At 44.0% G+C, this 23234-nt stretch overlaps 1 protein-coding gene across 1 annotated transcript in view; it reads right to left on the bottom strand.

The window, feature by feature from the left end:
- SNX1 (sorting nexin 1) overlaps positions 1–23234 on the bottom strand; it is a 672004-nt gene that overhangs the window by 443971 nt on the left and 204799 nt on the right. Inside the window, exon 6 of the mRNA XM_086959205.1 lies at positions 18957–19098. Coding sequence (XP_086815331.1) covers positions 18957–19098 — 142 coding nt within the window. The remainder of the gene's footprint in view (positions 1–18956; positions 19099–23234) is intronic.

Here is a 23234-nt window from a genome sequence, read left to right as displayed (position 1 = left end):
GTCAAAGGGAGAAATACATTCTCCCGGTTCTTATTTTTTTTCCAATTTCTCACTTTCCTCTTCCAAAATGTTGGCTGTATGAAAACAGGACTCACCTCTTTCACTCCCCTCCCAGGCCTGCGGGCGGCTCCTCCAGGCATCACTGCTCTTCTAGAGCAGCAGGCAGCACCAGGCGGTAGCCCCTCCTCCGGGATGAGAGCCCGCCCCCCTGCTCCTACTCCAACCAAAGTAGTGTCACCAACAGGCAGGCATCGGCCCACCTCAAGGTTGCTCCTCCTCCCCGCACCCTCGGAAGTGCCTCCTCGCTGTATTTGTAGTTTGCTCCTGGCCTTTTCGTCCTCTCTACCTGCGTCTCCCATTGTAATGCTAGCGCCTCGTCCGGAAGTGCCGCGCCTCATGGAGCGTAGACGTGTGCTTCTGTTGCCCTGACGCCTGTATCAAGCTACTGGAGTCCTGTCATTGGGTTTACAGAGCGTGACGTGTAGCATCTTCACTAAGCCCGGATTTCAGCCAGGGCACTTTAAAAATCTGTGAGTAGGTCCAAGACTGTACCTTAAAGTCACAATGTTAACAGAGAAAATACAGAATGCAACTGATGGAAGCTTTAAAAGCGGAGACTGGTTGCAGAGGTACACACGACATGGTCAGCTGGTGGTACTGCTGTCACCCTCGCCCAGCCTGTGGCGCAGTTACACCCTCGCGGGGTAGTGGACATCAATGCTAGTTAGGTTTGGGGAAGCCGAGGACCTTTACATTTTAATCGAATCGCATCTATATACAATAGGATACGTGTGAAAGCGTTCACCCTGCCCTGTTGGACTTGAAAAAAAACGACAGAAGAAAATATCTGGGGTAAAATGCAAATGAAATACTCTTGAGGAAACTTAGAAGAGGTAAAACATAAAATGTAAACAGGAAACGCCTCACATGGATCGCATTTTGTCTGCTGTGAAACTGATCACTGTTTTATCCTGTCAAGTTAAATACATTACTCGGAGTCAGTCTTCTTCGTCTCAGTCTTGACCACCGACTAATGTTACAGAATTCTACAGTTCCGTGTCCCAAAAAGAAAGACAAGCGCTCGCCAGACACAGACTTTTCTCTTTTTGAGAAGGCTCACTTGGATGGGCTTGTCTGACTTCCTTTTGGCATAAAAGGTTTTGATCTTTATGGGGCCATGTGTTTGGCCCCATAATGATAACAAACCTTAAAGAGAAAAGTGTATGTCACACTAACCTCTTTCCCAATGGCTGGCCACCGTTTAGTATAAACGGTGACGCGGGCCAATGGAAAAGAGGGCAAGGCTTAAAGCCCGCTAGTGACAGCTCCTCTAAATCATTAGATCTCGCCAGCGAGACTGCGCATGCGCATCCTACGCAGGCTTGGCCTAAAAAACCGTCACTATAAGGAAGTACAGGCTCTACATTAGACTGGTCAGGATTTAGAAAGCCAAGTTAAGTGCCTGTTGACAATTCCACAGTAGGAAATTGTAAATCCAGTACAACTGAAACTCGATTGAGCAGGTCCACCAGAGCGGAACTCCATAGCCAAATCAGGAGGAGACAGGAGGCCAGAGACCATTCTAAGCCACTGGCGTCACCCAAGTCAAGTAACCAGCTAGATTGCATAGGGAGGGGAACCGTGTCTGAAATAAGAATGGGACACACCACACCTACTGTAGTACCTCCACAACCATGGTCCTCAGAAGGAAAAACCAGACGAAGGAGTCTAAGACGGTCAAGCTCCATCAGCGCTGCATCAGACACTAAGTAAAGCAGACTGACGCTGAGGTGATGCCTCATCGTCGGGAGAGTCCAGCCGCCGATGCCAAGACTTCCCAAAAGACGGCGAAGGAGAATGACGACTAGAGCGGACAACCATGGTCCTCAGAAGGAAAAACCAGACGAAAGAGTCTAAGACGGTCAAGCTCCATCAGCGCTGCACCAGACACTAAGTAAAGCAGACTGACGCTGAGGTGATGCCTCATCGTCGGGAGAGTCCTGCCGCCGATGCCAAGACTTCCCACCAGACGGCGAAGTAGAATGACGCCTAGAGCGGACGCGCAGTCGGTCCGTGGAGTGCGTAGGGTACTGAGGATGACTAGAAGACCTTGATGACTGACTAGTTGTCTTCGCACCTTCGGTCGGAGCAGGCGACAAGAGTTGCATTCGTTGGAGTTATGGTGATCACCCAGAAAACCAGGTGAGGGTCTGTAACGGATATTTGTCGTCCAAAGGGCTCACAAGGCTTGAGTCAAGTGGGCTGAAAAACAGCCAGAGGAACTGCAGTGTGGATCTGCTAATGCAGAAGAGAAGGAACTGACGTCAGCACATCGGGGAGGGACTCCATCGATGTCACATTCGGGAGAGGACATTGCTACGGAGTCGCCAGATGCCCTCTACCGACATGCAGAAGTATTTATTTATTTATTTATTTTAAAAATTTATAAAGCGCAGCATATACCCGTGGGTGTCTTGGCGCTGTGACTCTGCTAAAGATCTCTGATTGAGCATTTATCTGCCTTAGGAAGTGTTACCCTGACCAATTATTGGTCAAACAGCCACGTTTTCAGCAGTTTCCTAAACTGAAGTAGCAAGGGTGCAGATTTAATTTCCTTTGGGAGAGTATTCCAAAGTCTGGCTGCGGAGATAGTGAAGCATCTATCGCCCCATGTGACCGTACTGGTACGCGGCACTGCCAGTAGAGGTCTCTGTTCAGATCTTAAGGATCTTTTAGGTAGATAATGGAAAAGTTTGTTTGAGAAACGCCGGGCCATGACCGTTAAGAGCTTTGAAGGTGAGGCACAAGGTCTTGAATCTGATGCGATTTCTCACCGTTAGCCAGTGGTAGTTCCTGATTACTTGCTTGATGGACTGAAATTTGGGAATGCCAGAAGTACTGCTAAAATAAATTCAGGATCAAGCCTGGCGCCCGTGGTGGGGTCTAAGATAAGGAATCTGCGGCTAGATATCTCTATCAGATCAGGCATGTCGCGGAAGAAGGTTACTAGCATTAAATCCTCGATCTGCAGAATCTGCTTCAAGGGCACAGCGAACCGAAGTGTTAGTGATGGTCTGTAACAATGTGTTGACCTCTTTTACTACAGTCCTCATGGAGGTGCTGGAGGAGGTCCTCCATTTCGTCCCAATGTTCTCTGTCATGGTGGGCTAAAGAGCTTGAGAATTGGCAATGCACCAATGATTGGCAGACTGCGCTGCAACCCTCTTTGCTTCAGTGTCAATGCACGTACTTTTCTTTTTTTGGGGAGGGGCATCCCAAGTACCCTGGGAATTGGCCCTTTTACGTGCAGTGGGAGTGACAATGGAGTCTGGTGGTACTCTCCTCCAAATAAATACAGGATCTGATGGTGGTGCCTTCTACTTTGTTACTACCATAGGGGTGATAATTCTGGTCCTGACAGCGTTCTTAAAGAGCTTCATTTATCTAATCATGCCAGGTAACATTAACAGATATTAGTACACTGTAATGTGTAGCACTCCATTGAAGACAATGGAGTGCTCCGTGCTTCAACAGGCCGGTAAATGCCCCCAAGGCAACTTTCTAATGTTGTTTTCACAAAGGCCTATCGGAGCCTGAGGGGATTTAAACACTCTTGGGCTCCGAGAGGCCTTTGTTTTATTTCTTAGAGCATTCTGCCCTCTAGTGGCAGAATGTTCTAATAGCCTTAAAGACCTTTGTAGCTGGGCTATACTGGCTATTAAAGTCACGCTTCCTTGTTAAAGCCCCTTGCCTTCGGCTCTGGCCTTTAACGCTGGAGAGGGCCTTTAATAGCCGGTGTAGCCTGCTATGGTGGGCTACAAGGCTATATTAAGTATCCGTGTGAGTAGAAGTTAAAGTGGCAAAGAGGAAATCCTGCTCTTAGGATTCCCTATAGAGCTGTACGTTGTGGGAAACTGCTGCTTTCGCAATGACCGCCTAATAGGAGGAAGCATCCTCAGGAGGGGAAGGCCTAGCTGGGTACAGGTCGAGATAATTTGTTGTAGCGGGATCTGTGTCAGATTGCTCAGGGATCAGGATCTCCAAATGGTTCCCCCTACCCACCAGTGTCAGACTGTGGTGATCGCAGAAGGGACTTATCCTGTTCTAGCCTGCTGAGGTGATAACAGCTGAGGAGAGTGAGGAGGGGATAGAGGTGGTCATGGAGGTGTGGGAAATGGTTGATAGGAAGGGCTAGAAGCCTTCTTTTGAGGAAATAGAACATCTAGTGCATCCTCAAATGTTCATTCTCTTTACAGAGGTGGTGGAGAGAAAGGTGAAGCAATAATGAGAGTGCAGACTTTAATTAGGATCAATGAATGATGAATGTGCATGTTTCTTGAAGATATGGAGGCGTTATCCCGTCCGCCGACTTTTCTTTTTTCTGAGGACATCACTACAGCCATTCCTGCTATTTCTAATACCATTAAAGAGTTTTCACAAGTTTCAGGATATACTCTCAACAGAAATAAGACGGAATTGTTCCCTCTTAATGTGTTGTGCTTCCCTTCTCACATGGGTGAGGCCTGTTTTAAATGGAAGTCGACTCAAATTAAATACTTAAAAATTTGATTTTGTAATACCCTTTTAGATACTATTTCTTATAATGAATCTCATATACTAGCTAAGGTTAAAAATCTTTTGTCCTCCTGGTCTCCGAAATACATCTCCTGGTGGGGACGTCTTCAAACTCTAAAGATGATGATAACTCAGATTATTAACTTTCTATCCTCCATGCAACCTGTGAAACTTTCTTCATCCTTTTTCCGGGACAGTGATTTACTTACGTCAACATTTTTATGGAGTGATAAGCATGCTAGAATTGCATATAAACACATTAGAAAACCAGCTGTTTTGGGTGGTTGTAATTTTCCTGATTGGAACCTGTATCAAATTGCCTTTTTAACATCTCATGGTGCTCTTTGGTTTTTATCGGATTCCCTCCATACCCCTCAATGGTTATATGTTGAACGTGAGCTGTGTTCACCTCTCTCTACACCTTCCTTTTTACCAGCTTCTAAAATGGTGCTACCACATTCTAGCCGTATTATTTCAGACACAATTAGTGTTCTAAAATATATTGATAAAAACGTTTCCAAACCCATTCATAAATCGAGAGGGTTTTCATTATGGTATAATCCTAAAGTTGTTACTGATATTGATCCTGTTACGATAGCTTCCTGGGCTAATAAAGGTCTGACGTTGGTCAAACATCTTTATGATTCCAATCATGATCCTCTGCCCTTTTCTTCTTTAGCCAGTGCATATAATCTTAATAATATGGATTTGTATTCCTTTTTAAAATTAAAGGTTGCTCTTTCTAGAACTGCCCTTTGTAAAGACTCAACTACTATTTCACTTTTGTCTATGTGGTCTCGTTCAGGTCATACTGCCTCGAAGATTTACACATTTTTATCTGTGCCACCTTCCTCTCAGGCTATTACAAAAGATAAATGGTCCTATCATTTTGATAGTGATAAGATTGCACCTTCTCTTATGCAATCTAAATTTTTTTGTCTATGAACCTCCTACATTGGACCCCTGCTCGCTTATATAAGATGAAACTAAGAGACAATGATCTTTGTTGGAATTGCAATTTGGTCTCAGGTACTCACCAACATATGTTTTTCGAATGCTCGTTACTACATTCCTTTTGGGATTTGATTCACAAACATCTATCACTAATCTTTGATACTACAGTGGAGCTCTCGTTACCTACGATTTTATTGGGTCCTTGGGCTGCATGCACTCTTCTCCCCTTGGATGATACCGATATGCAATTGTTAGATCTCCTCATATCTATTGCTGTTAAAATTATTTTAACCGAATGGAAATCCTTTAATCCCCTGTCTTGTCATACTTGGTGGGCCTGGGTATCGTTTCTTCATGGGGCGCATACCTCTGTTGAAGAGAATCATTGTACTCCTATCTCCAATACTATTTGGAGGTCTTTAGATAAGTATATGAAACGGTCATCTCAAGGGTTGGTAGCCCAATATCCTTTTGTCTCTACTTCTTAATGTATTTATTTATTTTTCCACTGCAGCAGGTCCCCCATTCATTATTCATCATTTATCAATTATTTATCTATTTCCTTATCTAATAAGTTATCTATCATATTTATCTATATTTTGTCCCCTCTCCTCCTGCTTTGTTCTTCCTTCTTTCTTTCCTATCTTTCTCTTTTCTTCTTCTCCTTCTGATATCTTTTGGATTATGTGCAATACAGCTAATTTTTTGTTGCTGTTATTATTCCAATTTTAAATATTTTTCATATTGTATATTTTGATTTAGTATTATTTGTGATTCCGTTATTCTTCTGACATGGATGCTACAATATATCTATCTATCTATCTATCTATCTATCTATCGATATCTACTCTCTCTCTCTCCATATATCTATATATATATATATATATAGATATATATATAGATATATAGATAGATATATATATAGATAGATATATAGATAGATATATAGATATATAGATAGATATATATATAGATAGATAGATATATAGATAGATATATAGATAGATATATATATGTATATATATATATATATATTCCAAGAACTCAGTTATGTCATCTGCCCATTACAGCCAGGATAAGAAACGAATCGGACCCATGTAGGTAGATTTGCAAGTTTTTTATTCGTGCGTTTTTCTTTCCGCCATGACGCGTTTCGGGCCCTTGAGCCCTTGATCACATGACATGGTTAGCCTCTTACCACATTTTATTCAGTGTAACACCAGGTCAGCTGACCACTGGGCCTGTAGACATAAAAAACATACTGCTGCCTAGTCTCAAAACCAATGTCATTATTGATTCTTACTTTACTATCAGTATTGTTAATAAATATCACCATAATAGTTTAAACCGGTTATCTTCATTGATTTCATGAATTTTATAAAACAACCATTTTTGGCACCCCCCGACATGGATAAAACAGTATAAACGTTTTGATGCCGATTTTCTCTTTTCTAATAAACCGTCACTGTGCAAATATTCGCAAATAAATAAATAAATACCTATGTGCATATAAATATTGCTAAAACCAATTCATTGCACTTAAAATGTGTTATTCATGGTTTAGTATAATATCCTTGTTGTTTGTGCAAATCCGCTTTTAATGTGCAAAGTTCGCAATTAATAAATGCTGACGTTTTTTTCACCAAAGAGAATGGGGTTTGAGGGTGGTTTTTATAATAGAGCCCATGTGGGCTTTGGACTGAGGTGCTGAGACAACTGCGTCTACACTGTCCTTTGTCGTGTGGTCAGCTGTTACACTTTTTAAAGGAATGAAACATCAAAGATCGGGGTAAAAGAAATTCCCCCCTAAAATATTTGTGCCTCACCATCACCCTGTGAAAATTACCTAAAACAAATCACTATGTAAATATGTTTCATAATTTCCAAGTGGCAATCTTATGTTACACTGACTCCCTTTCAAACATTAATACCTCTTATTGATTGTGCCTCATCTGTTTACTTATTTCAACTCCGTTTTTTACAGGCAAGTATAAAGGTCTTCGGTGGCATTCAATCCGTGCGGTGTTTTCGAATTGAGCTTTATGATGTATTTCGTCTCCAAGACTCTCAGGCGGGCCTCCCTATTGCCACCTCTGCGTAACGGTGGAACCATATCTATGGCGAAATAGCTAAGGCAACCCAGATCTCCTTTGTGGCAAGAGTTTATGTGTCTCGCCACCGGGTAGGCTTCATCACAATTGCTGACCGCCCGCATGTGCTGGAGTATGCGCTTGTGAACCTGCAACTTGGTGCTGCCCACATATTGCAGGCCACACGCACACTCCAGCACATACACGACAAATTCAGACTTACATGTGATTTTCTTGGTAATTGGTATTGGGATTTCACTAAATGGGGTGACATAGAAGGTTTTGTTCTTTCCCATTTTGCAAGCCTTGCAGCTTGCACATTTTATGAAACCTTTGCTGGTCTGCAGCCACGAATTAACCACTACTACTGGGCTGCTTTTCACCAGCATGTCACTCATTGATCTTGCACGGCTGTATGTTATTGCTGGTTTGTCTGAAAGTGAACTACCAATCACAGAGTCTCCCTTCACTATAGCCCAACTTTTACATATTATTTTTTGTAGCTGCTTATGTTGTTTACTATAAGCTGTTATTAGTCTGGGTTGATTCATTTCACTGTTTCCCATATTTTGGTTTTGTCCCGATTTGTCCTCTAGAACCAGTTTGTTACTCTGCTGGTTTGCCCTTATCATGGCTCTATCCATCACCGATACGGAGTAGCCTCTCTCCCGGAACCTCTCTTTGATTTCCCTTTGCGCTTTCGCACAGGATTCCTCTATACTACAAATTCTCCTGATACTTAGCATCTCCTCATAGAGGATGCTTCAGATCAGGTGTAGTGAGTTGTGACTGGATGCATGCAGGACTGTATTGCCTGCAGTCTCTTTGCAGTGCAACCTAGTTTGTAACCTGCCTCCCTCGATGTACACTTCGACATCTAGGAAGTTGACTGATTTGCTGCTGATCTGCCTAGTGAAACTTAATTTTAAATCATTTGTGTTCATATCAGAAATAAATTTCTCTGCCTCACTAAACGACCCCCTCCACAATATAAAAAGGTCGCCAATAAACCTATGCCATGATACTATGTTGTTAATCATTACATCCGCATAGGCGACTCCTAGGACCTGCTCCTCCAACAGCTCCATGTGCAAGCACGCGTAGCTGGAGGAGAAGCAGGCCCCCATCGCAACTCCTCTCAACTGCTGGAATACTTGTTGTTGAAATAGAAAGAAATTACTCGTGAGACAAATCTCTATCATTTCTCTGAGCATATTATTGTGGTCAAGCATGCAAATTGGTCTGTTCCGCAAAAAATGTCTTACTGCCCGTAAACCATCCCCATGGTTAATACTGGTGTAAAGGGCAGTTACATCTAATGTGATCAATAAATAGTTCTCATGCCACATTATGGTTTTTATTTTTTCCAGAAAGTCCCCAGTGTCTCTCAGATAAGACGGTAATGTCCTTACGTGTTCCTGGAGGAAATGGTCTATATATCTGGACGCATTTTCAAATGTCCCCTGTCTGGCCGAAATAATTGGCCTCCCTGGTGGTTTATTCTTGTCCTTATGCACTTTGGGGATCATATAATTCTATTTATTCTAACCTATTCCAGCGGTAGCGCTTACCTGCAGCGCTTGCATTTGGCAGTACTCTATTTTAAACTTCCCGTTTTTGGTGTAATTTATTTTAATTTCTTTTGGCACTTACCCCCTGATTTTATCCAGCTTGGCCTCGCACACCCCCACGGCTGTCATCTTACTCGCAATTTAATTGTGTAATCACCGCATTTGGCGGGTCCTCTGCCCCTTGCTCGTGGCGGCCATACTGGGTGAGTGTGTTTCACCGCGCTAGTCCTGTTTCTACTTGCCTTGCAAGCATCTAGGCAGCCATGCTGACGCGCAGCGGTAACGCGCAGTGGGGACGCCGTTTTGACGCCGGAGTTACGCCAGAGTTCAGCCCGTCTGTGCCCATCCGGACCCAGACGGGCACAGGGCTGGTCCTTATGCCCGATCCATCGGAGCTTCCTCGCTCTCGTATCGGGTATAGGAGGGAGGAACTCATGTCCTGGCGGACTTCCAAATCCGCCACATGCAAATTCGCCCAGGAGGGATCGCTTCCGTTCCTGCCCTGCAGGACTTGTATTGTGGGTCAGGATACGGCTTGAGTTAAATCGGTGCTCTCCATGGCGTTGCTGAACTGTCGGTCCCTACCAAGTCACGCTACTGAAATCAACTCCCTCATTCTGGACCACGAGCTGGATGTGTTATTTCTAACTGAGACCTGGATTTCCTCCAGCTCGGGCCCCGATATGGTTAGAGCAGTCCCTCCAGGTTTTCTTATATCCCATCTGGACAGGCCTGTGGGGAGGGGAGGAGGAATTGCCATCCTCTATAGGGACTCGCTAGTTTGTAAGGTTCAGGATGGAGGGATGAGCGATTGTGAGAGCTGTCAGTTCTCTCTTCGCTTGTCACCTACGGCGTCCATGGCGGGACTGCAGATTTATCGCCCACCTGGAACCTTGGGAAATTTTCTCAACTCCTTCCTAGAAACTGCCGCACTTCTTGCCTCCTCAACGGGTTACTTTGTTGCTTTAGGTGATCTTAACATCCACCTTGACGACCCCTCCAATTCCCTGGGAGTAGATCTGCTAGGCGATCTCAAACCTTTTGGGATCAACCTGGCTAATTCGGGAGCCACTCATGGGAAAGGCCACTTGTTGGACCCTATATTTTCTAATTCGGACGGCCTTAAAGCACTTCCAGCGTTGGCTCTGCCTTGGACAGACCACTTTATGGTGCCTGCCCAGTGGCAGTTTGACATCCCAGTTGCGCCGGCCCCCAGGGTATACACCTTGGAAAGAGCCTGGTCTAGGCTCCCAGTGGACACATGGGCGGTACTCTGGAGGCGTCCCGGCCTCCCCCTGGGTCTAACCCGCTAGTTGCAGATGAGAATTTAAACATCTGGCTTACTAACTCGCTGGACGCTCTCTTCCCCAAAAAGAAACAACTCACCAGGGGTAAGAGAGTGGGATCTGCGCCCTGGTATACACCTGAGCTGAGGACATTGAGGAAGGGCTGCAAGAGGCTGGAGCGGACCTGGAGGAAAGATTGGAGCGAAACGAGCCGGAGAGAATATCGGGCGGCTCTTAGTACCTACAAATCTGCTATTCGGGTAGCTAAATCTGGATTCTTTGAGGAGAGAATAGGCTCTGCGGCCAACTCCTCGAAATAATCATTTAGGGTCATTAAAGAACTCCTGAAAACCCCCGAACCCCAGGTCATTCACGAGGACCCACGTGAGAAATGCTCAGAACTGGCCTCCTTCTTTAAAACTAAAATTGATAACATCCTTGCATCTCTCCCCCGGCTAACCGAGGACGTCTCCTCGGGTGGTAGCCCAGGGCCTCAGCCCAGGGTGCGATCTGCAGAGTTAGTTTCTCTCGGTCCTGTCACTGTGGAAGAAGTTCTCACAGTCTTGACGACCATGAAAAGTGGTTCTCCGAAAGACCCTGCACCCATGAAGTATCTGAAGCAGGTAGCCCCCACCAACGGCGGCCCAGTGACGGACCTTATAAATCTGTCTCTCACCCAAGGAGTGGTACCCCCCCAGTTGGAAAGGAGCGGTTGTTAAGGCTCTCTTGAAGAAGCCTAATCTGGACCCAGCCGACCTTGCCAACTTTAGGCCTATTTCCCTGCTCCCCGGCCTCAGTAAGGTGGCGGAGAAGCTGGTGAATAGTCACCTATCTGGCTTTTTGGAGTCCAATTCCCTTCTGGGCGACTCCCAAACGGGCTTCCGCCCCGGTCAGGGGACCGATACTGCCCTGCTGGCAGTCGTGGAGAATGCTAGGAGCATTTTGGATTCAGGGGGATCGGTGGCAGTGATCCTCCTGGACCTCAGTGCTGCATTTGACACCGTAGACCATCAGGTGCTTCTCCAACGGCTGTCGGAGTGGGGGTCTCCGGGATGGCCCTCAAGTGGTTCGCTTCCTTTTTGGAAGGCCGGACATTCGAGGTGTGGGAAGGCCACGAGAAATCATCCTCAGTACCTCTCCAGTGTGGTGTGCCACAGGGCTCATCGTTGAGCCCTACCTTATTCAACATTTATATGGCCCCTCTGGAGAGTGTGGTACTGCCTCTGGGTATCAAGATCATCAGCTATGCTGATGATACTCAGCTGGTGGTAGGGCTTTCCCAGTCGGCTCACCAACCCGACCGGCTGCACACGTGTTTGGATAAGATCTTCACGTGGATGTGTAGCTCAGCTCTCAAGCTTAACGGCTCCAAAACGGAACTGATGCTGCTGGGGAATTCCCCTCCCTCTTTATCACCTAGCAGTTGGCCTAGCTGCCTGGGACCCGTACCCACCCCCAAGCAGGAGATCAAGAGCTTAGGGGTGTGGTTGGAGCAGGACCTTTCCTTTAAAACACACGCAAAAAAGACCGCGGGCGTGTGTTTCGGCCTGCTCCGATCAGCCCGGAAGATTCTACCTCTCCTCCCAGTGGCCTCTAGGAGGTTACTCATTCAGGGGCTTATCATCTCGCGGCTGGACTTCAGTAACGCGTTGTTTCTGGGTGCTCCAGAATCCACCCTAAACAAACTGCAGCAAGTGTAGAACGCGGCCGCCAGGCTCCTGACGGACCTTCCTAGGCGTCAGTCGGCTCGTCCTGCGCTGAAGGCGCTACACTGGCTCCCTGTCAGAGAGAGGGTGAAATTCAAGGTACTCTGTATGCCCACAAAATTCTGCAGGGGAAAGGCCCACCTATCCTAGGGGATATGGTTCAGCCTTACAAGACCTCCCGCTCGCTCCGTTCAGACCATCAACACCTGTTGCAGGTTATGAGGGTGAGGACGGCAAGAACCGGTGGCAGAAGATTCTCCATAAACGTGGCCTCCCTGTGGAACTCGCTCCCCCTGTACTTGTGCTCGGAAACGAGTTTTCTACAGTTCCGCAAACTTTTAAAAACTCATCTGTTCCCTACCTAATTCCTGTGCCTAGTGTGGTGGCGTTTCTCTCTGGATGAACGCGGGGATGCCCAATGGTAACCAGGCGCTATATAAAACTCTTTAATAATAATAATAATAATATAAAATACATCAAAAGACAGGATAGTTCGTTTTCAAGAACTTGAGTTCATCACCACTCAAAAGTCCTTTGCTTTTCCAGGTATATAGTTTGGAGTTGAAATCATTCCACGCTGTTTTAGCAGTCTGCCAATCCCTCTTGCAATAACATTGTCTATCATTTAGCTGCTTTAAAGCTTCTTCCATGTAAAGGTGCCATGGCCAGAGGGCAATATTCCCCCCTTTGTCCGATTGCTTGATGATTACTTTGTTATCACTCTGTAATTTTTTCATCAAACTACCATACGCACTGTCCTCTGTGGCACTCTCCCTGTGTAATTCTTGTAAATCACAGTGTAGCTCATAATCTCCAGCTAAAATTGATGATGCATTTGTTCCCCCTAAACCACTGCTGGTAGGTGTTTTACAAAGTTTGTACTTGTTAAGGAGATACATCTTTCTTAATTTTAATTTCCTGACATATTTGAATAAGTCCATTCTAGTTCGTTCCATAATTGAAGGTATTTGGAGGGCAATATGTTAACCCTAATGAAAGTGTCTTAATTTCCCCCGGACTTAAATGCATATCAGTTAGATTAATGACAGTCATTGCGTTCCTTACTCGTGTTTTTAACGGCGATTCCATCTCCTCTGGCCTCTCTTTTTCGGTGCTTGATTTGCCGCGTTGTTTTGCTGTCCTGCATTGCCTGCGCAACTTGTGCTTGAGTTTAAGCCTTTGGTTTGCTTTGAGTTAGTCATATGGGATCTTAGTGTTTGTTTGCGGTTGTGCCTTAGGCAATGCACTTCTTGTGCCAACGACCGCTTTGTAAACCCCAAATCTTCGCCCGTTGCTTGTTGTTCATTTTCTGAATCGCTAGCAGGTACAGAGCTTAGAGACTGTGATGTTGAAGCCATAGTTGTATTGCCCATATTTGAGGCTACAATTGATGTTTGGGGAGTGGATATTCCTTTTGGCGGATCATATTTGCGGGAAAAAGTAAATATCCGTCCATTTTGATAATCCAGCTTATCCCGCTGGAATTTAAATGTTTTTTTCTTGATGATATCCTCCTCCTTAGCGAGCCTTGCCATCATTTCCTCTCTGAATTTCTTCTCTTGGTAGATTTAGTATTATTGTGTATATATTAATAATATATATATATATATATATATATATATATATATATATATATATATATATATATATATATATATATATATATATATATATATATATATATTATTAAGGAAAAGATTAGAGATTCATGCACGGATAAAAAAAACAAGAAGATGTTATAAAAACAAGAAAAGCGTATAAATACGCAAGGGATATACAGGACTACGAAACAGGGCTCCCTCTGCCATCTTAAGTGGGGCACAAGGTACTAACAACCAAGAGCTAACAAGTGAGTCCCTTTCAGAGTCCAATTCAACTATTAGTGACATTGACTCAGACAGTAGTGGAATCAATAGATTACAAGGAAGGGAGGACATGGGTGCCCTCACACCAGGAGAGGAACTGAATTTTGTACAGTGGGCGCGGCGACAAACGCTAAGACCACGGAAGCCTGCACAAAATCAGCTGCAAAGAACAACAAAAGACGGAAAGCCAGAAGGCAAGTCCGACAGCGCAAAAAACAGTCAGCCGCGCAAAAAGAAGTGGAACAACAACAAAAAATAGAGTCCAATCCCAACACAGTGGTGAACTTATCAGCCCTTCAATTAAATCAGGCTGAAACCCACTTATTGGCTTTGGGTTTATTATTCTGCACGGAGAGCAGTTTTAATTAAGTCCAAACACGTGTGGACATATACAAGTACATCCGCAGAATGAAATTGAAAAAATATTTTGAAATTAAAAACATCAAAAAAAGTGCAGAACCAAAAAGAACATTTGAAAAGGTACAACTTCAAACTTATTAACATCAGATATCCCCAACCTTTTGACTATTGGCATTCTAATCAACACTGACCAAGAGGAGTCTGCTGGATCAAGGCAGGACTTGGTTGCTGAAATGGGCATCAATGTCTCTGGCAGAGTTGATTCCCCCTTCAAACCCAAATCTACCTTTGTTCCCATCATGCTGCGCGATGCAATAGATATTTATCAGGACATAATCATTGATGAAATCCAGAAACTTCGCTTGAACATCAAAAAGCGCAAAACAGGCACTAATTCAAAGTTCAAACAATACCAGGACTTGATGAAAAAATTACAGAAACCTAATGAGGTGATAATAAAACAAATCGGGCAAAGGGGGCAACATAGTCTTATGGCCGAGATCAGATTATATGTTGGAAGCAAACAAACACCTCAATGACGCCCAATGTTATGCCAAATCTAATGCGCAACAACCGTCAGCATTCAGTGCCTTATGTTTGAAACAACTGTTCAAATGGAAAAGAGATAACTTGATCACTAATACGTTTAATTACTTACGAACTGAATTTCTGATAACTCCTGTAATGTATTTTTTACCTAAGATACATAAAAAAACTGTGCCTGTACCAGGAAGACCAATAATCAATGCGAGAGGAGGAATTCTGGAGAGAATCTCTGAGTACGTGGATTTCCAATTAGTAGTTGCCCTGCCATCTTATATTAAGGACACCACCCACTTCCTTGAAAAACTATAAGAGACCACATGGTCATCAGATTATCTTCTGGTTTCACTTGATGTTTGTGCTCTATACACCAGCATAAATCATACAGATGGTATCAATGCTGTCAAGTACTTTTTGGAAAGTAAACCAATTGAATTGTTTCAACATGGTAAAATGATTACAGAAATGATTACACTATGTCTTTATAACAACTAATTTCTATTCAACTAGGATGTATACCATCAGATCAGGGGTGTGGCCATGGGGGCCTGCTTCTCCCCCAGCTACGCGTGTTTACACGTGGGCTGTTGGTAGGAGCAGGTCCTCAGGGTACAACATAAAAATATATGGGAAGATCGCATTATAGTTTGGATGCGTTTTATAGATTACATATTTTTCATTTAGAAGGGGACGGAAACATCAGTCCGAGGTTTTATCCAGGAGCTCAATATAAACAAGTTGAACCTCCAGTTTACAGCAGAAGTCAACAACAAATCTATTGACTTCTTAGATGTCCATTTAAATTTTGGAGTAGAAGGCATTGAGACGTCATTGCACAGAAAAAGTACTGCCGGTAATTCGACGCTTCATGCGTCAAGTTTTCACCCCACCCACTTAATAAGAAGCATTCCATATGGGGAACTCTTAAGGCTACATAGAATCTGTAGCACCGATCATTCTTTTGAAGAATGCATCAAGGAAAGTAAAGTCAGATTTCTAGCCAGGGGTTACAGTAATCAGGTTATCAGCACTGCTTTGTCCAAAGTCAGATCCAAATCTAGAAGTGATTTATTAATCGGCTCCATCAATACGGGCTTCAAGAGAAAAATAAATACTACTTTTGAGAATTCAGAAATTAATTCTATGAGATTAGTCACTACATACAGTAGCCAACATAAAAAGATTAGGACCAACATAAACAAACATTGGCCAATAATTCAAACCGACATGATTTTGAGCCAGCTATTCCCGACACTCCCAGCATTGACATTTAGAAAATCTCAATCCATGTATAACGCCTTAGTCAAGCCCAGTCCTGAATTGACCAATCCAGTAAGTCATCTTGGCACTATGTGGTTAGCACCCCGTAACGGTTTTATAAAGTGTAACACGTGTAGAGCGTGCAAATTTGGAATAAATACAACCCAGTACACCACCGTTTATGGGGCTTTCATCAACCATATTAAGGCCAGATACACCTGCCGAACTGAATTTGCTGTCTACGTGTTGAGTTGCACTTGTAACTTACAATACGTAGGCAGCACCAAACTCCAGGTGCATGTACGTATTTTACAGCACCTGAGAGCAATAGTTAATTCTGACATGAATTATCCCGTGGCCAGACATTTCAAGGCAGTTAACAGGAACAGATTAGAAGATCTCAAATACTATGTCTTAGCTGTGGTTCCACCAATGAGAAGGGGACGGGGACGGAACAGAGAAAGAGTCCTTAGACAATTGGAGGCTAAGTTCATATTAGAGCTGAACACTCGTACTCCCAATGGACTTAATGGGGAGGAACTGTACAACTTTTTATAGATACCAATGCTTTATTAGACTTGCGGATTCTCCATTAAATATTAGTATTATATAAAAGAATAATGTTACACATTATTTTATGAAGAGTTTTTACATTTTTTTCGATATTATGATATTTATATACTTATATATTTAATTAGATAAGAGTAAATGTTTACACCAGTTAAGGAATAGTAGCTTGCAGGACTTCTATGTTTACATATGTTATTACAGGAGAAATGAAAATATTTTACGATCTGTTTTAAATTCATTCTATATTGTGATATTTATTTCTATAGATGTAATTGATGTTCACAAACAAGTCATAGAACATTTGTTTACATAGGAAACAGGTTCACATATTTGTATACATATATTTTTTCATTCATATTTTATCCGCATCATGTCTTGAGCATTTATGTCTAAATGTACCCCCCGTGCCTGTACATCACATGGTAATCAGAGACTTGCCTTTAGTCCATATGAAGGCCCCCAAATTCTCATTAATTTTCAGAACTCAGCATAACCTCTTGGACCTAAATTTATGCACTGAACTAATTTTTACCTTGTATGTACATCGACGTTGATTTGAATACTTGGAATCATCCATGATATGAATTGTTATCAGCAGTCCACTTATTTGTTTCTTTATTTACTTTTGAATCTTTCTAGTTATTCTCAGAAATTGGGTTAGTAAGTAAATCCAATTTTCGTATTTGATTACAATATCACAAGACATTTATTTGTGATTATTTATTTATTTTTAAGCACTTCAATCACTTTAAACAGCACTTTCGTAAGTACTTTAAGTGTAGTTCTATATTCAGTTTATAGAGGAACTTATAGCTAACAAAGGAAATATGGTTACTATTATACTAGTGAATAAGAAACCAAGTAAAATGCCTTGAATTGTCGCAATTCAGTTTCTTGTTTGAGACAACAAGCTCTCGGATTGTCTTGGTATTTGAACCAATATATATATATATATATATATATATATATATATATATATATATATATATGTTTTTTCATTCGTTTTTAACCATGTATTGGCACACTGCACTTTGTTTGGTTTGATAAATATTTATTTATTGAGGGATTTTACAGAATAATTGCAAGTATACTGATGTTTCATATGAAATTTAAACAGATTTTACATTTGAAGTATTTCTTTCATGTTCACTTAATCACGTGACGCAATGAGTGGTTGAAAGAATGTGTTTAAATACTGTGGGAGACGTGAGTCTCATCATGTTAACAAGCCCACCTGTTGGGCGAGACGAGTCATGCCGCCATGCCGAAGTGCCTGCTTCACTGTAAAATAATGAAAACACGCACCTAACTGGAGTCCGTGTCCCTGTTTTGATTGGGAATGCGGAGCAATTTTGGGGAGGCCACACGGCCACACACACACACAGCCACACACACAGCCACACACACACACACACACACACACACACACACACACACACATATCCCTTAATCTTTTTGCTCTGATGTATTGCATTTTATTATAACTGTATGAACTTTTCTTTATAAAATATAGTTATTGAAAAAAAAAATACACAACTGAGACATGAGAGCACCAACTTTTTTGGTCATACAGATTGTGGCTCCGGAAGCACGATTGAGACAATATCAGCTAGCAATAAGGTAGAATGCCAATGATTCAGCCGAGTGCTAACTATTGAAGGTCTACATGAACTATATACCACAAAGAGAATTAAGAAAAATGTCGATAGCCACCATAAAATTATGTTTTGCATGGAACACATAAAAAGGGTTGAGTGTGTATATTGGGTTCAGGGAGGACCTGGCCTCGCAGTTCGGCCTGGACTGTTCCTATTGGAGCAGGGTCAAGACTAATTTGCATATGGCTGGGTCCACACTGAGGGGGCACTGTGTGCCAATGAACAGTGAGTTAGTGTGCTACCCAGAGTGATTGCCAGTGGTAGGACAAATTGCCAGCATTCCTACCATCATCTTTTGGATGCTTGAGTTTTTATATGTCACAGGAAAAGTGCAATCTGTTGGAATAATACATAAAATACAGTACATTGGAACATTCTTAATGATCATTCACACAGCCCAAATCGAAGCCAAGTTTCTGATAGAAAATGTATAAATCAGAATAAATATATAAAGCAGCAGGCATGCACAAGTATATAGAAACTGGGAACCGCCTAACAGTGCTGAAAGGTTATCTTACCTATTATACTCTTTTCCGGAGGAGGGGGTACTATGAGACCATTTACGGAGTGCTTTTCTGATAGTTTTTCATAAAGTCCAAGGAAGTCACTAAATCTCCTCTTCACAGTGAAATTTTTATTTCTGAACATTGGCAAACTGGTCTGTGGTAGAAACAAGTGTTTGGAAAAACATACAATGTTTTAACGGTAGCAACAAGCTGGTTGAGATGCATTACAGAGAGACTGAAAATGTGGCAAGTAGAGTAATAACATATTACTTACCTGTAATAACCATATTTTTCCACTGTTGACATTTTCATAGATTTCCCAACTTTTTAATTATTCTACATCAGACTGGGAATCAAGAGCCAGAAAAGACTGCTTATCTGTAGAACTAGGACCCCATCCTCAACATATTCTTTACATTTATAAATATGGATTCACTACAGAGAAATTGGGTGCCAGGATACTTTACTGGGAGCAAAAAAAAATTTTTTTTTTTTTCAAACATCGGATTGCTCATTTAATGGCATATAGTTTTTTCTACTTTTCCTGCATCCTTAAAGAGGATCCAAGTGAATCAAAGTTTATAACGTGTACATGAAAATCAGTTCCAGACAATTATGGCTTTATGAATGTCATTCTATAGAGGTTATTGTAGATGCCAAATCCCTTGGAGTAACTATGGCAGACAAGGGAGGCGCTAGGGGGCGCACGGCGGAATGGCTGAGTGAGATCGCAGCTCCGCCGGACGCCAACAACGTGCCGCCCTAAGGTCGCCCTAATGCCCACAACACTGCTGTTCAAACGCCGTCCCCAGTGTAAAATTGAGGATCGGAATCCGGCAACAGCGAGAGAAAACGACAAAAAACAGCTCCGAGAGCTGGGAGCGTCCAAGATGGCGACCACCGCGCTCCTCTTCACATATCCGGAGCTAACGGCGGAGTGAACGCACCACCTGCATTGTTCTGACCAGCGCTGAGAGCAGACCCAGGGAATCATAGGTACTTTAAAGACAATGTGTGCTTTGAACTAATGATTGTGCCCTCTACGGAAACATTGCTGTGTGTTTGTTTGATCGTGACTGGCGCTGGACAAAATGGCGGCGCCCAACGTCCGGCTCTCAGATGCTTGGCCTGGCGGGGCGACGCGCTGCCGCAAACGCATCGCTAAAACACACAACGCCACGTTGATAACGGATATTGCTGTGGGGATCACGTAGACCTGCCACGTTGCCCCCAATAACGCTACAGAACCTCAAACCCGACACCGCATCCTCCGGAGTTGGAACGCGCGCGGTGTGCTGCTGTTGCTGCGAGTGGAGTGCTTCGGAGGCTGCTCCCAGTGGACGTACTCCTGTGTTCCACGGTGGCTGTCACAGACGATCCATCGGACTCACATCCTTGGAACTGCACCGGGTGACGACCCCCATTCCCAGACCCGCGTGCTGTACAGGGCGCCAAAACGGCGGCGTCCAACAGGCGAACAAGGTCCGCACCTCGGGACGAAGCGCTGTTCACCCCACCATCCTCGACAATGGTAAGGCCTGAAAAGCAACAACAGAAGATTTCCTTTGAAACTAAAAAGTCGCCCAAGGCCGCAGAAACGATGCCTGGAAGTGTGAGCGGATCACCGGGTGAACCATCTCCCGGGAGTAATATGGAGAAAATATTGCTGGCCATCCAGGCTAACTTGCAGGACATCAATGGCAAACTGGACAATTTAACGTGCAGGATGGATGGCATGGCAGCCAAGCTGGAAAAACATGGAGAGAGGCTGGAGACGGCGGAGACGCGAATCTCAGCAGTAGAGGACAAATCACATGCCACCACTACCAAATGCACGACCATCGAGCGGGTTTTAGAGGTGATAAAGGCAAAGGAGGAAGAATTGGAATCACGCTCCAGACGCAATAATGTGCGCATTACTGGCCTGCCGGAGTCGACCAACACCGGTCGTATGGAGCAATACGTCGAGAAATTGTTCAAGGACATATTTGGAGATGACGTGCTATCGCAAATTTTTGTAGTAGAGAGAGCACACAGGTCCCTTGCGCCCCGTCCACCACCGGGTGCATCGCCGCGCCCGATTGTGGCAAGGATCCTGAACTATCGGGACAGGGACACCATCTTGAGACTTGCACGTGAGAAGGGGCCCATAACCCACCAGGGCAACAAACTCGAATTCTACCCGGACCACACAGTTGCGGTGCAGCAGGCTCGAAGGGAATTCACAGCGGTGAAATCCAAACTCCGGGACCTACAAATTAATTACTCAATGCTACACCCGGCCAGGTTACGAGTGCTGTGGGAGGGCAAGGCTGTGCTATTAGCGTCTCCTAAAGCTGCGCAGGAATTTGTGAAAAAAATAATTAAACAAAACAAATCCGGTGCACGAGAGATCAGCAATTGGACTCGGATTGAACACGCCGCAGAAGTGCTTAAACAAGGCTGTATGTGAGTATGATCAACTGTATCGCCCTACAGGTACTTATCTGTACAAATGTTGGCTGAGACAATACCGAACAGAGATGCTGACTCGCACTAGCCATTTTTTCAGACTCGGCACCTGTGTGCACCAGACTTACTGTTGATGATTGATTCTTAAGCTCATTGGCACTCTGTTCAAGAATGGCTCCTGAACGGTGAGATACATAGGATGCACCGGAGCCACAATGTGAGCGTTGCCGGGGAGGTATTGTTGGGAAGAGTACCGAGATGATGTGGCTGATATCGGCGTCTCACCAGTGGGTCTGGCATACTCAGATACATATTCTTAAAACTAGATGTACTGATGTCTCATGGAGCTTCCGAACATGTATCAAGATATACATGCTGAACTAGTTGCATGGTCTCATGGACGCAAATGTAGTAGCTACAGCACTAACTTAATGGACTGCAAACCACATGCGATGAGTGTCCCCCTTTATGTTCTATTTCCTTTCTCAAGACCCGTGCTGTTGCAGCAACGTACACCAGGGCTGGTGCACTGTACCCTATTTGACCTCATTAGTTGCATATGGTGAATCCATACATAGACTGTTACAGGGCCACCGCGTGAGGATAAGTGTTCACCACCCAACGCACATGCACCTTTATGTCTTTGTTGGTACATAATATTGTCGGCTATTCTAAAAGGTGCACAATAGTCTATGCAGGGCGAGATGTATACCAGGGCACCGTGGCTCGCAATTGGAGTGACACATGAGAATGTCTTTCATATCAACTATGGCTGGTAGCTGGGAAGCCCATGTTTGCTATTGTACGCAGGTAACAACGGGATGTATTGTTGCGTAATGATACCTACTAGACGGCCAGGCTGAAGCTAGTAAAGGGCGGGGGTAGACCTGGGGCATGAACTCATGACACGCCTACTTTAACTAACGCTATTGATGCCGTCCACATCCATTTAGTTGGATGGAGTGTTGTGCCCCCGGCGGACCTCCACAAGGGTGTTCCCCACACAAGTTTTGTAGAGATGTTCTTGATGTCAGGACCCGAACTGTTGTCGGGGTTAATCGGGGAGGGAGAATGGCTTCGGCATGATTGGGTTGCTGGAGTGGGTGGGGGAGGGTGGGTTGGGGGTTATGTTGCTGTTCTGAAACCTGATCGTTCAGAAACTGTCTATCCGCTGTATGTCAGAGAACAAAGGATCACATGGTTACACACAGTTGAATATGTGCACATACCGGCAGGCCCCAGGCATAATTACACAGCGCAGCAAATGCAGACACCTCCGCCTTACGGATGACTCAGAGAATGAATCACACACATAATGCACACATAAACCTCCTCACATGGAATGTACGTGGCCTGATGCAGCCTAAGAAAATTCGAAGGGTATTCGCATACCTAACCAGATGCCATATAGATATCGCGCTTTTGCAGGAGACACACATTGCCCCGAATACACATCAATCCATAGGCCAAAAATGGGCTGAATCTGTCCATTCCGCCACGTATTTCTCCTACTCCAGGGGGGTGATGACGTTGGTACGTAAAGGCTTGAATTTCAAGCAGGTAATACAGGACCCGAGTGGCAGATATGTTATTATATCAGGCACCCTACGTGGTCAAAGACTAACATTTCTTAATATATATGGCCCGAATGTAGATGCCCCCGACCTCTTTTAAGAACTGTGGGGTCACTTACAGCAGTTAACAGATACTCAGATCGTATGCGGGGGTGACTGGAATGTGACACTGGCGGACAACGAGGACCGCTCCGCACAGTCCATTGAACCACACAAACAAGCCAGAACCAAACTCCTACATATGCTAGCGGACTTGTCCTTAACG

This window comes from Lissotriton vulgaris, chromosome 2_2 (assembly GCF_964263255.1).
Source record: "Lissotriton vulgaris chromosome 2_2, aLisVul1.2, whole genome shotgun sequence".
Lineage (NCBI taxonomy): Eukaryota > Metazoa > Chordata > Amphibia > Caudata > Salamandridae > Lissotriton > Lissotriton vulgaris.
The sequence above is the reverse complement of the archived record's forward strand: the minus strand, read 5'-3'. Positions and strand labels throughout refer to the sequence as shown.